The sequence below is a fragment of the Thunnus maccoyii genome, chromosome 24 (genome assembly GCF_910596095.1).
Source record: "Thunnus maccoyii chromosome 24, fThuMac1.1, whole genome shotgun sequence".
NCBI classification, from domain to species: Eukaryota; Metazoa; Chordata; class Actinopteri; order Scombriformes; family Scombridae; genus Thunnus; species Thunnus maccoyii.
In genome coordinates, this window is record NC_056556.1 from 187,501 (window position 1) to 202,020 (window position 14,520).

General features: G+C 38.8%; 1 protein-coding gene across 1 annotated transcript in view; it reads left to right on the top strand.

Annotated features, from left to right (window-relative positions):
- LOC121891699 (sorting nexin-9-like) overlaps positions 1–13,645 on the top strand; it is an 18,487-nt gene extending 4,842 nt beyond the window's left edge. The window contains exons 10-19 of the mRNA XM_042404259.1: positions 1,828–1,945; positions 3,824–3,954; positions 4,053–4,156; positions 4,386–4,489; positions 4,753–4,830; positions 5,105–5,181; positions 5,481–5,570; positions 11,006–11,120; positions 12,839–12,930; positions 13,420–13,645. Coding sequence (XP_042260193.1) covers positions 1,828–1,945; positions 3,824–3,954; positions 4,053–4,156; positions 4,386–4,489; positions 4,753–4,830; positions 5,105–5,181; positions 5,481–5,570; positions 11,006–11,120; positions 12,839–12,930; positions 13,420–13,467 — 957 coding nt within the window. The 3' untranslated portion in view covers positions 13,468–13,645. The remainder of the gene's footprint in view (positions 1–1,827; positions 1,946–3,823; positions 3,955–4,052; positions 4,157–4,385; positions 4,490–4,752; positions 4,831–5,104; positions 5,182–5,480; positions 5,571–11,005; positions 11,121–12,838; positions 12,931–13,419) is intronic.
- Positions 13,646–14,520: the final 875 nt, after the last annotated feature.

Here is a 14,520-nt window from a genome sequence, read left to right on the forward strand (position 1 = left end):
AATGATACACAGTAATACACAATAATACACAGTAATACACAATAATACACAGTAATACACAATGATACACAGTAATACACAATAATACACAGTAATACACAATGATACACAGTAATACACAATAATACACAGTAATACACAGTAATACACAATATTACACAGTAATACACAGTAATACACAGTAATACACAGTGATACACAGTAATACACAGTGATACACAGTAATACACAATATTACACAGTTATACACAGTAATACACAGTAATACACAGTAATACACAGTAATACACAATATTACACAGTAATACACAGTGATACACAGTAATACACAATATTACACAGTTATACACAGTAATACACAGTAATACACAATATTACACAGTAATACACAGTAATACACAGTAATACACAGTGACACACAGTAATACACAGTAATACACAGTAATACACAGTAATACACAAAAATACACACAGTAAAACACAAAAATATCCACAGTAATACACAAAAATACACACAGTAATACACAAAAATACACAAAAATACACACAGTAATACACAAAAATACACACAGTAATACACAAAAATACACACAGTAATACACAAAAATACACACAGTAATACACAATATTACACAGTAATACACAGTAATACACAAAAATACACACAGTAATACACAAAAATACACACAGTAATACACAAAAATACACACAGTAATACACAAAAATATACACAGTAAAACACAAAAATACACACAGTAATACACAAAAATACACACAGTAATACACAAAAATACACACAGTAAAACACAAAAATACACACAGTAATACACAAAAATACACACAGTAATACACAAAAATACACACAGTAAAACACAAAAATATACACAGTAATACACAAAAATACACACAGTAATACACAAAAATACAAACAGTAATACACAAAAATACAAACAGTAATACACAAAAATATACACAGTAATACACAAAAATACAAACAGTAATACACAAAAATACAAACAGTAATACACAAAAATATACACAGTAATACACAAAAATACAAACAGTAATACACAAAAATACAAACAGTAATACACAAAAATACAAACAGTAATACACAAAAATATACACAGTAATACACAAAAATACAAACAGTAATACACAAAAATACACACAGTAATACACAAAAATACACACAGTAATACACAAAAATACAAACAGTAATACACAAAAATACACACAGTAATATACAAAAATATACACAGTAATACACAAAAATACACACAGTAATACACAAAAATATACACAGTAATACACAAAAATATACACAGTAATACACAAAAATACACACAGTAATACACAAAAATACACACAGATATACACAAAAATACAAACAGTAATACACAAAAATACACACAGATATACACAAAAATACAAACAGTAATACACAAAAATACACACAGTAATATACAAAAATATACACAGTAATACACAAAAATACACACAGTAATACACAAAAATATACACAGTAATACACAAAAATACACACAGATATACACAAAAATACACACAGATATACACAAAAATACACACAGTAATACACAAAAATATACACAGTAATACACAAAAATACACACAGTAATACACAAAAATACACACAGATATACACAAAAATACACACAGTAATACACAAAAATACAGAATAATACATGATAGCTGACCACCAGATCCCACCGAGTGTGAACTAACTCAGTTATATACAATATTAAACACTGATACTCAGTAACATTATACATTAAAACACAGTAACTCTGCACCATCTTCTTCCAGATGACTAACAGAGCTGTCAATCATCGCTACAAGCACTTTGATTGGCTGTATGAACGTCTGCAGGAGAAGTTTGGCTCAGCGCTGCCCATCCCCTCCCTCCCCGACAAACAGGTCACAGGTGAGCAATCACCATGACAACCACACCTGTATGACTCTGTCCACATCAGGCATGTCTCTCTAGCTAGCATGAGCCTTCTTCTGGACTGCTGTGGATCACAACTGATCATAGAACATACCAATAGATCACAGTAGATCACAACGGATCATAGAACATACCAACAGATCACAGTAGATCACAACTGATCATAGAACATACCAACAGATCACAGTAGATCACAACTGATCATAGAACATACCAACAGATCACAGTAGATCACAACTGTTCATAGAACATACCAACAGATCACAGTAGATCACAACTGATCATAGAACATACCAACAGATCACAGTAGATCACAACTGATCATAGAACATACCAACAGATCACAGTAGATCACAACTGATCATAGAACATACCAACAGATCACAGTAGATCACAACTGATCATAGAACATACCAACAGATCACAGTAGATCACAACTGATCATAGAACATACCAACAGATCACAGTAGATCACAACTGATCATAGAACATACCAACAGATCACAGTAGATCACAACTGATCATAGAACATACCAATAGATCACAGTAGATCACAACGGATCATAGAACATACCAACAGATCACAGTAGATCACAACTGATCATAGAACATACCAACAGATCACAGTAGATCACAACTGATCATAGAACATACCAACAGATCACAGTAGATCACAACTGATCATAGAACATACCAATAGATCACAGTAGATCACAACGGATCATAGAACATACCAACAGATCACAGTAGATCACAACTGATCATAGAACATACCAACAGATCACAGTAGATCACAACTGATCATAGAACATACCAACAGATCACAGTAGATCACAACTGATCATAGAACATACCAACAGATCACAGTAGATCACAACTGATCATAGAACATACCAACAGATCACAGTAGATCACAACGGATCATAGAACATACAAACAGATCACAGTAGATCACAACTGATCATAGAACATACCAACAGATCACAGTAGATCACAACTGATCATAGAACATACCAACAGATCACAGTAGATCACAACTGATCATAGAACATACCAATAGATCACAGTAGATCACAACGGATCATAGAACATACCAACAGATCACAGTAGATCACAACTGATCATAGAACATACCAATAGATCACAGTAGATCACAACGGATCATAGAACATACCAACAGATCACAGTAGATCACAACTGATCATAGAACATACCAACAGATCACAGTAGATCACAACTGATCATAGAACATACCAACAGATCACAGTAGATCACAACTGATCATAGAACATACCAACAGATCACAGTAGATCACAACTGATCATAGAACATACCAACAGATCACAGTAGATCACAACGGATCATAGAACATACAAACAGATCACAGTAGATCACAACTGATCATAGAACATACCAACAGATCACAGTAGATCACAACGGATCATAGAACATACCAACAGATCACCGTAGATCACAACTGTTCATAGAACATACCAACAGATCACTGTAGATCACAACTGTTCATAGAACATACCAACAGATCACTGTAGATCACAACTGTTCATAGAACATACCAACAGATCACTGTAGATCACAACTGTTCATAGAACATACCAACAGATCACTGTAGATCACAACTGTTCATAGAACATACCAATAGATCACAGTAGATCACAACTGTTCATAGAACATACTAACAGGTCACAGTAGACCACAATAGATCAGAGTAGATTGCAGTGGATCACAGTAGATCACAACTGTTCATAGAACATACTAACAGGTCACAGCAGATCATTGTCTGCTGAAACAACCAATCACAGGATGACCTTTGACTGTGTTTACCTGTGCTTTCAGGCCGGTTCGAGGAGGACTTCATCAGGTCGAGGATGGAGCGGCTGCAGGCCTGGATGACTCGGATGTGTCGTCATCCCGTCGTATCTCAGAGCGACGTCTTCCAGCTCTTCCTCACCTACAGAGATGAGAAGGCAGGTTCAGCTCTGCCCCGGCAGCAGCTTCAGCCAATCAGCTGTGAGGAGGTTTGGTGCTTCGTCCTGATTGGCTCATATTTGTGTTGTGTGTTCAGGAGTGGAAAACAGGGAAGAGGAAGGCGGAGAAAGACGAGACGGTCGGACCAATGATCTTCTGTCTGATCGAGCCCGAAGCTACGGAGCTGGACGCTGTCGAGGTGTACGTCAAAATAAAAGTCTTTAAATCCTCTCAAAATAAAAGTCTTTAAATCCTCTCTGGGCCTTTACAGTGTTAAAACATACGGATATATGTGGCCCCCTAAAACATATATAATGTGCGTGCGTGTGCGTGTGTGTGTGTGCGTGTGTGTGTGTGTGTGTGTGCGTGTGCGTGTGCGTGTGCGTGTGCGTGTGCGCGTGTGCGTGTGCGTGTCTGTGTGTGTGTGCAGTGAACAGAGGTGTGAACAATACAGTCGGTTCACAAAGTTGATGGATGACGGCGTTAAAGAGCTGCTGAACGTTGGAAACACACACTGGAAACGCTGCACAGGACGTCAGTACACACACACACACATACACACACACACACACACACACACACACACTGTATATGTACACACATATATATATAAAAGACACTCCTGACTGAATAATCTATGTGTGTCTATGCGTGTGTGTGTGTGTTTGTGTGTGTCTGTGTGTGTGTCTGTGTGTGTGTGTGTGTGTGTGTGTGTGTGTCTGTGTGTGTGTCTGTGTGTGTGTCTGTGTGTGTGTGTCTGTGTGTGTGTGTGTGTGTGTGTGTGTGTGTGTGTGTAGCGCTGCCTAAAGAGTACGAGCGGATTGGCCGAGCCTTCAGTAACCTGTCAGCTGTGTTCAGCAGCAGCAAATATCCAGGTGAGCAGAGAGGAAACACGTTAACCAGGAAGCAGGAAGTGTCCTTCATGTTTTCAGAGTAAAGGTGTTTGTGTTGGTGCGTTCAGGGACAATCAGAGGTTTGACAATCAGAGAATAAAGTCAGATGATCAACAGGTTAATGTGACAGTGGTTGTTTCTTCAAGTAAAGAAGGGAAATGTCAGTCATGTGTCAGGTTCATTATTTATATTTTTATATATTTTATTATTCCAAAGATGTTCTAAAGAGTTTATTTGTTGATGTTTGTGTTTTCAGGAGAAGAGACGCTGACTGAAGCTCTGACTGCTGCTGGAAAAACATACGAGGAGATCGCAGAGATAGTCGCACAGCAGGTAAAACACACACACACACACACATATATATATATATATACATAATAATACACACACATATAAACATAAAATATATACAAATGTTGAAATATAAATTATAATCTTTATACTCATTACTGCCTGGATCAGTATGAATTAATTATATTTGTATGTTTATCATGCTTCTCAACTTATATTAAATATTGTAAATAATATTATTTTATATATAATATTTACAGTATTTAATGAGTATTTTATTTATTTATGCTGAACGTGTGATCTAGAATGACCTCTGACCTCTGACCTGTGTTGACCTGCAGCCTCAGAAGGATCTTCACTTCCTGTTGGAGACAAACGGCGAGTACAAAGGGCTGCTGGGATGTTTCCCAGAAATCATTGCTGTACACAAGGTACTGCAGTAGTAGAGTACTACACACACAGTACTAGTACACACAGTAATACTACACACAGTAGCACTACACACACAGTACTAGTACACACAGTAATACTGCACACAGTAATACTACACACACAGCACTAGTACATACAGTAATACTACACACAGTAGTACTACACACACAGTACTAGTACACACAGTAATACTGCACACAGTAGTACTACACACACAGTACTAGTACACACAGTAGTACTACACACACAGTACTAGTACATACAGTAATACCACACAGTAGTACTACACACACAGTACTAGTACATACAGTAATACCACACAGTAACACTACACACACAGTACTAGTACATACAGTAATACCACACAGTAGTACTACACACACAGTACTAGTACACACAGTAATACTACACACAGTAGTACTACACACACAGTACTAGTACATACAGTAATACTACACACAGTAGTACTACACACACAGTACTAGTACACACAGTAATACTGCACACAGTAATACTACACACACAGTACTAGTACATACAGTAATACTACACACAGTAGTACTACACACACAGTACTAGTACACACAGTAATACTACACACAGTAGTACTACACACACAGTACTAGTACACACAGTAATACTACACACAGTAACACTACACACACAGTACTAGTACATACAGTAATACCACACAGTAGTACTACACACACAGTACTAGTACACACAGTAATACTGCACACAGTAGTACTACACACACAGTACTAGTACACACAGTAATACTGCACACAGTAGTACTACACACACAGTACTAGTACACACAGTAATACTACACACAGTAGTACTACACACACAGTACTAGTACACACAGTAATACTACACACAGTAACACTACACACACAGTACTAGTACATACAGTAATACCACACAGTAGTACTACACACACAGTACTAGTACACACAGTAATACTGCACACAGTAGTACTACACACACAGTACTAGTACATACAGTAATACCACACAGTAGTACTACACACACAGTACTAGTACATACAGTAATACTACACAGTAGCACTACACACACAGTACTAGTACACACAGTACTAGTACTGTGTGTACTAGTACTGTGTGTACTAGTACACACAGTAATACTACACACAGTAGTACTACACACACAGTACTAGTACACACAGTAATACTACACACAGTAACACTACACACACAGTACTAGTACATACAGTAATACCACACAGTAGTACTACACACACAGTACTAGTACACACAGTAATACTGCACACAGTAGTACTACACACACAGTACTAGTACATACAGTAATACCACACAGTAGTACTACACACACAGTACTAGTACACACAGTAATACCACACAGTAGCACTACACACACAGTACTAGTACACACAGTAATACCACACAGTAGTACTACACACAGTAGCACTACACACACAGTACTAGTATACACAGTAATACCACACAGTAGCACTACACACACAGTACTAGTACATACAGTAATACCACACAGTAGTACTACACACAGTAGCACTACACACACAGTACTAGTATACACAGTAATACTACACACAGTAGCACTACACACACAGTACTAGTACATACAGTAATACCACACAGTAATACTACACACACAGTACTAGTACACACAGTACTACACCACACACAGTACTAGTACACACAGTAATACTGCACACAGTAATACTACACACAGTAGCACTACAAACACAGTACTAGTACATACAGTAATACTACACACAGTACTAGTACATACAGTAATACTACACACAGTAGCACTACACACACAGTACTAGTACATACAGTAATACTACACACAGTAGTACTACACACACAGTACTAGTACACACAGTAATACTACACACAGTAACACTACACACACAGTACTAGTGCACACAGTAATACTACACAGTAGTACTACACACACAGTACTAGTACATACAGTAATACCACACAGTAGTACTACACACACAGTACTAGTACATACAGTAATACCACACAGTAGTACTACACACACAGTACTTGTACATACAGTAATACCACACAGTAGTACTACACACACAGTACTAGTACACACAGTAATACTGCACACAGTAGTACTACACACACAGTACTAGTACATACAGTAATACCACACAGTAGTACTACACACACAGTACTAGTACATACAGTAATACCACACAGTAGTACTACACACACAGTACTAGTACATACAGTAATACCACACAGTAGTCCTACACACACAGTACTAGTACACACAGTAATACTGCACACAGTAGTACTACACACACAGTACTAGTACATACAGTAATACCACACAGTAGTACTACACACACAGTACTAGTACATACAGTAATACCACACAGTAGTACTACACACACAGTACTAGTACATACAGTAATACCACACAGTAGTACTACACACACAGTACTAGTACATACAGTAATACCACACAGTAGTACTACACACACAGTACTAGTACATACAGTAATATCACACAGTAGTACTACACACACAGTACTAGTACATACAGTAATACCACACAGTAGCACTACACACACAGTACTAGTACATACAGTAATACTGCACACAGTAGTACTACACACACAGTACTAGTACATACAGTAATACCACACAGTAGCACTACACACACAGTACTAGTACACACAGTAATACTACACACAGTAGTACTACACACACAGTACTAGTACACACAGTAATACTGCACACAGTAATACTACACACACAGTACTAGTACATACAGTAATACCACACAGTAGCACTACACACACAGTAATACTACACACAGTAGTACTACACACACAGTACTAGTACACACAGTAATACTGCATACAGTAGTACTACACACACAGTACTAGTACATACAGTAATACCACACAGTAGCACTACACACACAGTACTAGTACACACAGTAATACTACACACAGTAGCACTACACACACAGTACTAGTACATACAGTAATACCACACAGTAATACTACACACACAGTACTAGTACACACAGTACTTAGTATACAGAAATATATAAAGTAGCACAAAGCTTATACTGTGATACAGGTTCAGTGCTGAATACTAGAAACATTCACAGATCTAAAAGTGAAGGTTCACATCAGAAAGTATTAATGCATGTATCAAATACATGACTTACACTCTCTCATCTATATGTACGACATACAAAATATAGTCTACAAAGCTGACATGTTAACACTAGGGGTGCAATGGATCACAAACTCACGGTTCGGATCATATCACGGATTTGAGTCAAAGAAATAAAACTTTGTTTTCTATATATCTGTAACACACTGACAGCCAGAAACAGCAAGGAACTTTCGCCCATGGTCTTAAATGAAAACAACATTTAAGATGTCCAATGTTTAAATAAAATAAAATAAAATATATAAAATATTAAATGCTCAGTTATTGCAATATGAGGCATGAAACCTTCCTCTTTTAAACAGTGAATGAAACAGCCTCTGTCCACATCATCAAAACCTGATGATAACAAACATTCACCGCTAACACCAGTTAGCAGCTAGATGCTAATTAGCTGCTCAGCTGCAGCACATTAAACAGCAGGTAAACAACTCGAATGTCACATCAGACCCGTTGATGCTGGTTTTATCGTTGCTCTTCAAAATCCCTGTTAGCAACACGCTGTCTGTCCGTGACTTGTACATACAGCAGTTTGTTTACTTTGTCTTAAATGAGACATTAAATTTTGCAATTAATCCACAGTTCATATGCCTGCCAAACCGTGGGGGGCGATCCGTACGGATCACAGATCAACTACGATCAGTTACACCAGTAGTTAACACTTGTTATTCTATTTAACTTTAAGCTTATTACTCAATATACAGCTCGGTTTAAAAACAAACTAAAGAAACTGTCAGAAGCAAGCAGCCAGACCTCCTGCACTCATTCACTAATCACACAACATCAACAGGGGACTGAACAAACACTCAATTAAAAAGTCAGCTCACTGTAACTTCAACAAGCAAACTAACGTTACCTACAACACATTATATGATCTTTGCTGCATTTTTGTTAAGGAGATTTAAAAAAACACAAAAAAGCCACACAGAGACATTTAACCATCAGAGATGAAATTAGCGACCAAAGAGACAGAGAGAGAGAAGCTGTATCTGACTCACGTTATCTGATGTCTTCTTTCTATCATGGAGATGAAGTATTCATGTCACAACGTCCATTTGTGACTGTTGGTCATCTTGTTTGTTAGTTAACAGAACTTTGTGGCTGCTGGTTAACCAGTCTGATATCATTAGCAACAATGACAAACAAGCTAACTCTCCTGGTTGTTTCTCCGGTTGCTTCTCTCTCCAGCCTCCCCGGCAGCGTCCTGCTGCTGCTGCGCTGCACAGTCCAGATAATTTCTCCTGTTAGCTTAACAACAGTCCTTAACAGTCCTTCCATGGATGTATAAAGAGTCCTTCAGGCTGCTACAACAAGCTAACTGTTGTATTGGCTAAGCGAGGAGCTGCTGCTACTCTGCCTTACAGTGGAGAGAATTGAAGATGAAATCTGGAAACTATCATTGGACCAACTCGATGTCAATATTGCATTCTGGTTGTTGATTGGTTAGGGAGGACAGCCTCCATTTTACGTGTCATGGCCAATCACAGATTAGCATGAAAAAAAATGAAATACATTGAGTCTAATGTAAGAGATCCCGCCCTGCGGAGGACAGCAGGCACCCGTCCTCCTCTGTCCCCCACTCCACCTCCACCAATTGCCCCCCCCCCCCCCCCCCCACCCCCACCCCCCAACACCACCACTTCACACACACTGCTCTTTCTCCTCCCGCCCTGCAGGTGTCGCTGTTGAAGCATTTTAAACAGAATTTCAGTTGGATTTTTTCCAAAAAGAGAGAAAAAATATGTTATAAATAATACTGAGATTTGGTAATTGTTTATTTCAACCAAATATTCTTTTTTATATTTTGATCTCCCTTTTGCCTCTCAAAAAATAGAGGAGGAGCAACTTCCTCTGCCTCTATGGACCAGCCTCCACTGATACACACAGTACTAGTACACAGTACTACACCACACACACAGTACTAGTACACACAGTACTAGTAAACAGAGTACTAGAACACACAGTGCTACATCACACACACAGTACTAGTACACAAAGTACTACACGCAGTAATACTACACAACTATCGATTAAAGTATTGATTCATATTATTTTTTTAGGACGTCGACAGAAACAAAAGTGAAACATTAACTGTTTTTAATGAGATGCAATGATGTCATGAAGGGTGTGTGTGTGTGTGTGTGTGTGTGTGTGTGTGTGTGTGTTTGTGAGTGCACGTCTGTGTGTGTGTGTGTGTGTGTGTGTGTGTGTGTGTGCAGGCTGCAATAGACAAAGTGAAGGAAGGAGATCGTTTAGTTTCTGCAGGAAAAATCAGCAACAACGACCGAAAAACCCTGAATCATCGAATCAGCTGCATGAGCTACACACTGCAGGGTAACACACAATACACACACTGTACTACACACTGCAGGGTAACACACAATACACACACTGTACTACACACTGCAGGGTAACACACAATACACACACTGTACTACACACTGTACTACACACTGTACTACACACTGCAGGGTAACACACAATACACACATTGTACTACACGCTGTACTACACACTGCAGGGTAACACACAATACACACACTGTACTACACACTGTACTACACACTGTACTACACACTGCAGGGTAACACACAATACACACATTGTACTACACACTGTACTACACACTGCAGGGTAACACACAATACACACACTGTACTACACACTGTACTACACACTGCAGGGTAACACACAATACACACACTGTACTACACACTGCAGGGTAACACACGATACACACACTGTACTACACACTGTACTACACACTGCAGGGTAACACACGATACACACACTGTACTACACACTGTACTACACACTGCAGGGTAACACACGATACACACACTGTACTACACACTGTACTACACACTGCAGGGTAACACACGATACAAACACTGTACTACACACTGCAGGGTAACACACGATACACACAATACACACTGTACTACACACTGCAGGGTAACACACGATACAAACACTTTACTAGACACTGCAGGGTAACACACGATACACACACTGTACTACACACTGCAGGGTAACACACGATACACACACTGTACTACACACTGTACTACACACTGCAGGGTAACACACAATACACACACTGTACTACACACTGCAAGGTAACACACGATACACACAATACACACTGTACTACACACTGCAGGGTAACACACGATACACACAATACACACTGTACTACACACTGCAGGGTAACACACGATACACACAATACACACTGTACTACACACTGCAGGGTAACACACGATACACACAATACACACTGTACTACACACTGCAGGGTAACACACGATACACACAATACACACTGTACTACACACTGCAGGGTAACACACGATACACACAATACACACTGTACTACACACTGCAGGGTAACACACGATACTACACACTGTACTACACACTGTACTACACACTGCAGGGTAACACACAATACACACACTGTACTACACACTGTACTACACACTGCAGGGTAACACACGATACACACACTGTACTACACACTGCAGGGTAACACACGATACACACACTGTACTACACACTGTACTACACACTGCAGGGTAACACACGATACTACACACTGTACTACACACTGTACTACACACTACAGGGTAACACACAATATACACACTGTACTACACACTGTACTACACGCTGCAGGGTAACACACGATACACACCATACACACTGTACTACACACGATACTACACACTGTACTACACACTGCAGGGTAACACACAATACACACACTGTACTACACACTGTACTACACACTACAGGGTAACACACAATACACACACTGTACTACACACTGTACTACACACTGCAGGGTAACACACAATACACACACTGTACTACACACTGTACTACACACTGTACTACACACTGTACCACACACTGCAGGGTAACACACAATACACACACTGTACTACACACTGTACTACACACTGCAGGGTAACACACAATACACACACTGTACTACACACTTTTCTACACACCTGTGTTGTAATCCAACTCCGTATGTCTCCTGACAGCTGAGATGAATCATTTCCATAGCAACCGTATCTACGACTACAACAGAGTGATGCAGCGTTACCTGGAGGAACAGGTGACCTTCTACCAACAGGTGAGGGGGGATGTGTGAGTATGTGCATGTGAGTATGTGCATGTGAGTATGTGTGTGTGTGTGTGTGTGTGTGTGTGTGTGTGTGTGTGTGTGTGTGTGTGTGCGTGAGTATGTGTGTGTGTGTGTGTGTGTGAGTATGTGTGTGTTTGTGTGTGTGTGTGTGTGCGTGAGTATGTGTGTGTGTGTGTGCGTGAGTATGTGTGTGTGTGTGTGTGTGAGTATGTGTGTGTGTGTGTGTGCGTGAGTATGTGTGTGTGTGTGTGCGTGAGTATGTGTGTGTGTGTGTGTGTGTGTGTGTGTGAGTATGTGTGTGCGTGTGTGTGTGATTATGTGTGTGTGTGTGTGTGTGTGATTATGTGTGTGTGTGCACGTCCGTGTGTGTGTGAGTATGTGTGTGCGCGCATTTGTGTGTGTGTGTCGGGGGGGGTGTCAGGTGCAGGAATGTATCGTTGTGTGATGTCATCTCCTCTCTGCTCTCTGATTGGTCAGATCGCTGATAAGCTGAGAGGAGCTCTGAGCCAGTTCACCACACTGTGAGGATGACGTCACCGATGACGTCACTGATGACATCACCGATGACATAAATCTGTCACATCTTTCTGTTATATGAGAAATAGATTTAATATCAATAGAGCTGATCACACTGATTGATTATTTTTCTGACACTTTGATATAAAACATTTATTTAAAATCTTTAATCTTTAATGTTCTTTTACATGTTTAACATTGTTCACATTAAATTCATCTTTTATCTCTTTAGTCTGTTTGGTCTTTATTCATTAATTATCATCATATTAAAAACATTATTGATTGTTACATATACATTGTTATACTGTATATTTATATATAAATATTTAATATGTAAATATGTTTTTACAATTGTAAATTAAATTTGTTTACATTGAATTTGATTTTTATAATGATCTCATAATAGTAATATTAATTAATAATAATAAATTACAGTTATACAGGCAAGAAAATGTTCAATTAAAAACAAAATAATTAAATAAGAAAGACAATAATAGCAATAACAACAAAATCTTTTAAATGATAAAAATATGAATAAACAGCTGTTGGGAGGTCTCACTCTTGAAAGGCCAACAGAGTGTTGAAGGAAACTGGAGATTCAGATACATCAATCTGAAGAATCACACTCAGAAAAATATAACATTATTGAACAACAACAATAAAACAGCCAGTATGGCGTGTGAGGTCACGTTTGACTTTCTATGCTAGAAGCTTGTTTTTGAGGCTCATGAACCTGGGGGATGGTTTTGGGCGGTTTTGAGTGTCAAGTCCAACAAACAGTCTTTGAAAGACCTCAAAGGTTTTGTGAAGTCTCGCTGGGTACTGGAGATTCATCCTCTGGCCAGATTGTCGGGAGATTTCAGCACAGGGATTCCCTCGATGATGATTCCACTGCATCTGGCTCATGGCAAACGTAGATCCTCACACTGTGTGTCTTCAGGTCTTCATGTGCTCTGGTCTCTGCTATTTCCCGGTGCAACAAACAAGAACAGACATTAAGTAATTGTTTCATACAAGTAAAGAGAAGTCATGAGTTTTGAATCAGATGCTGATAGATAGAGA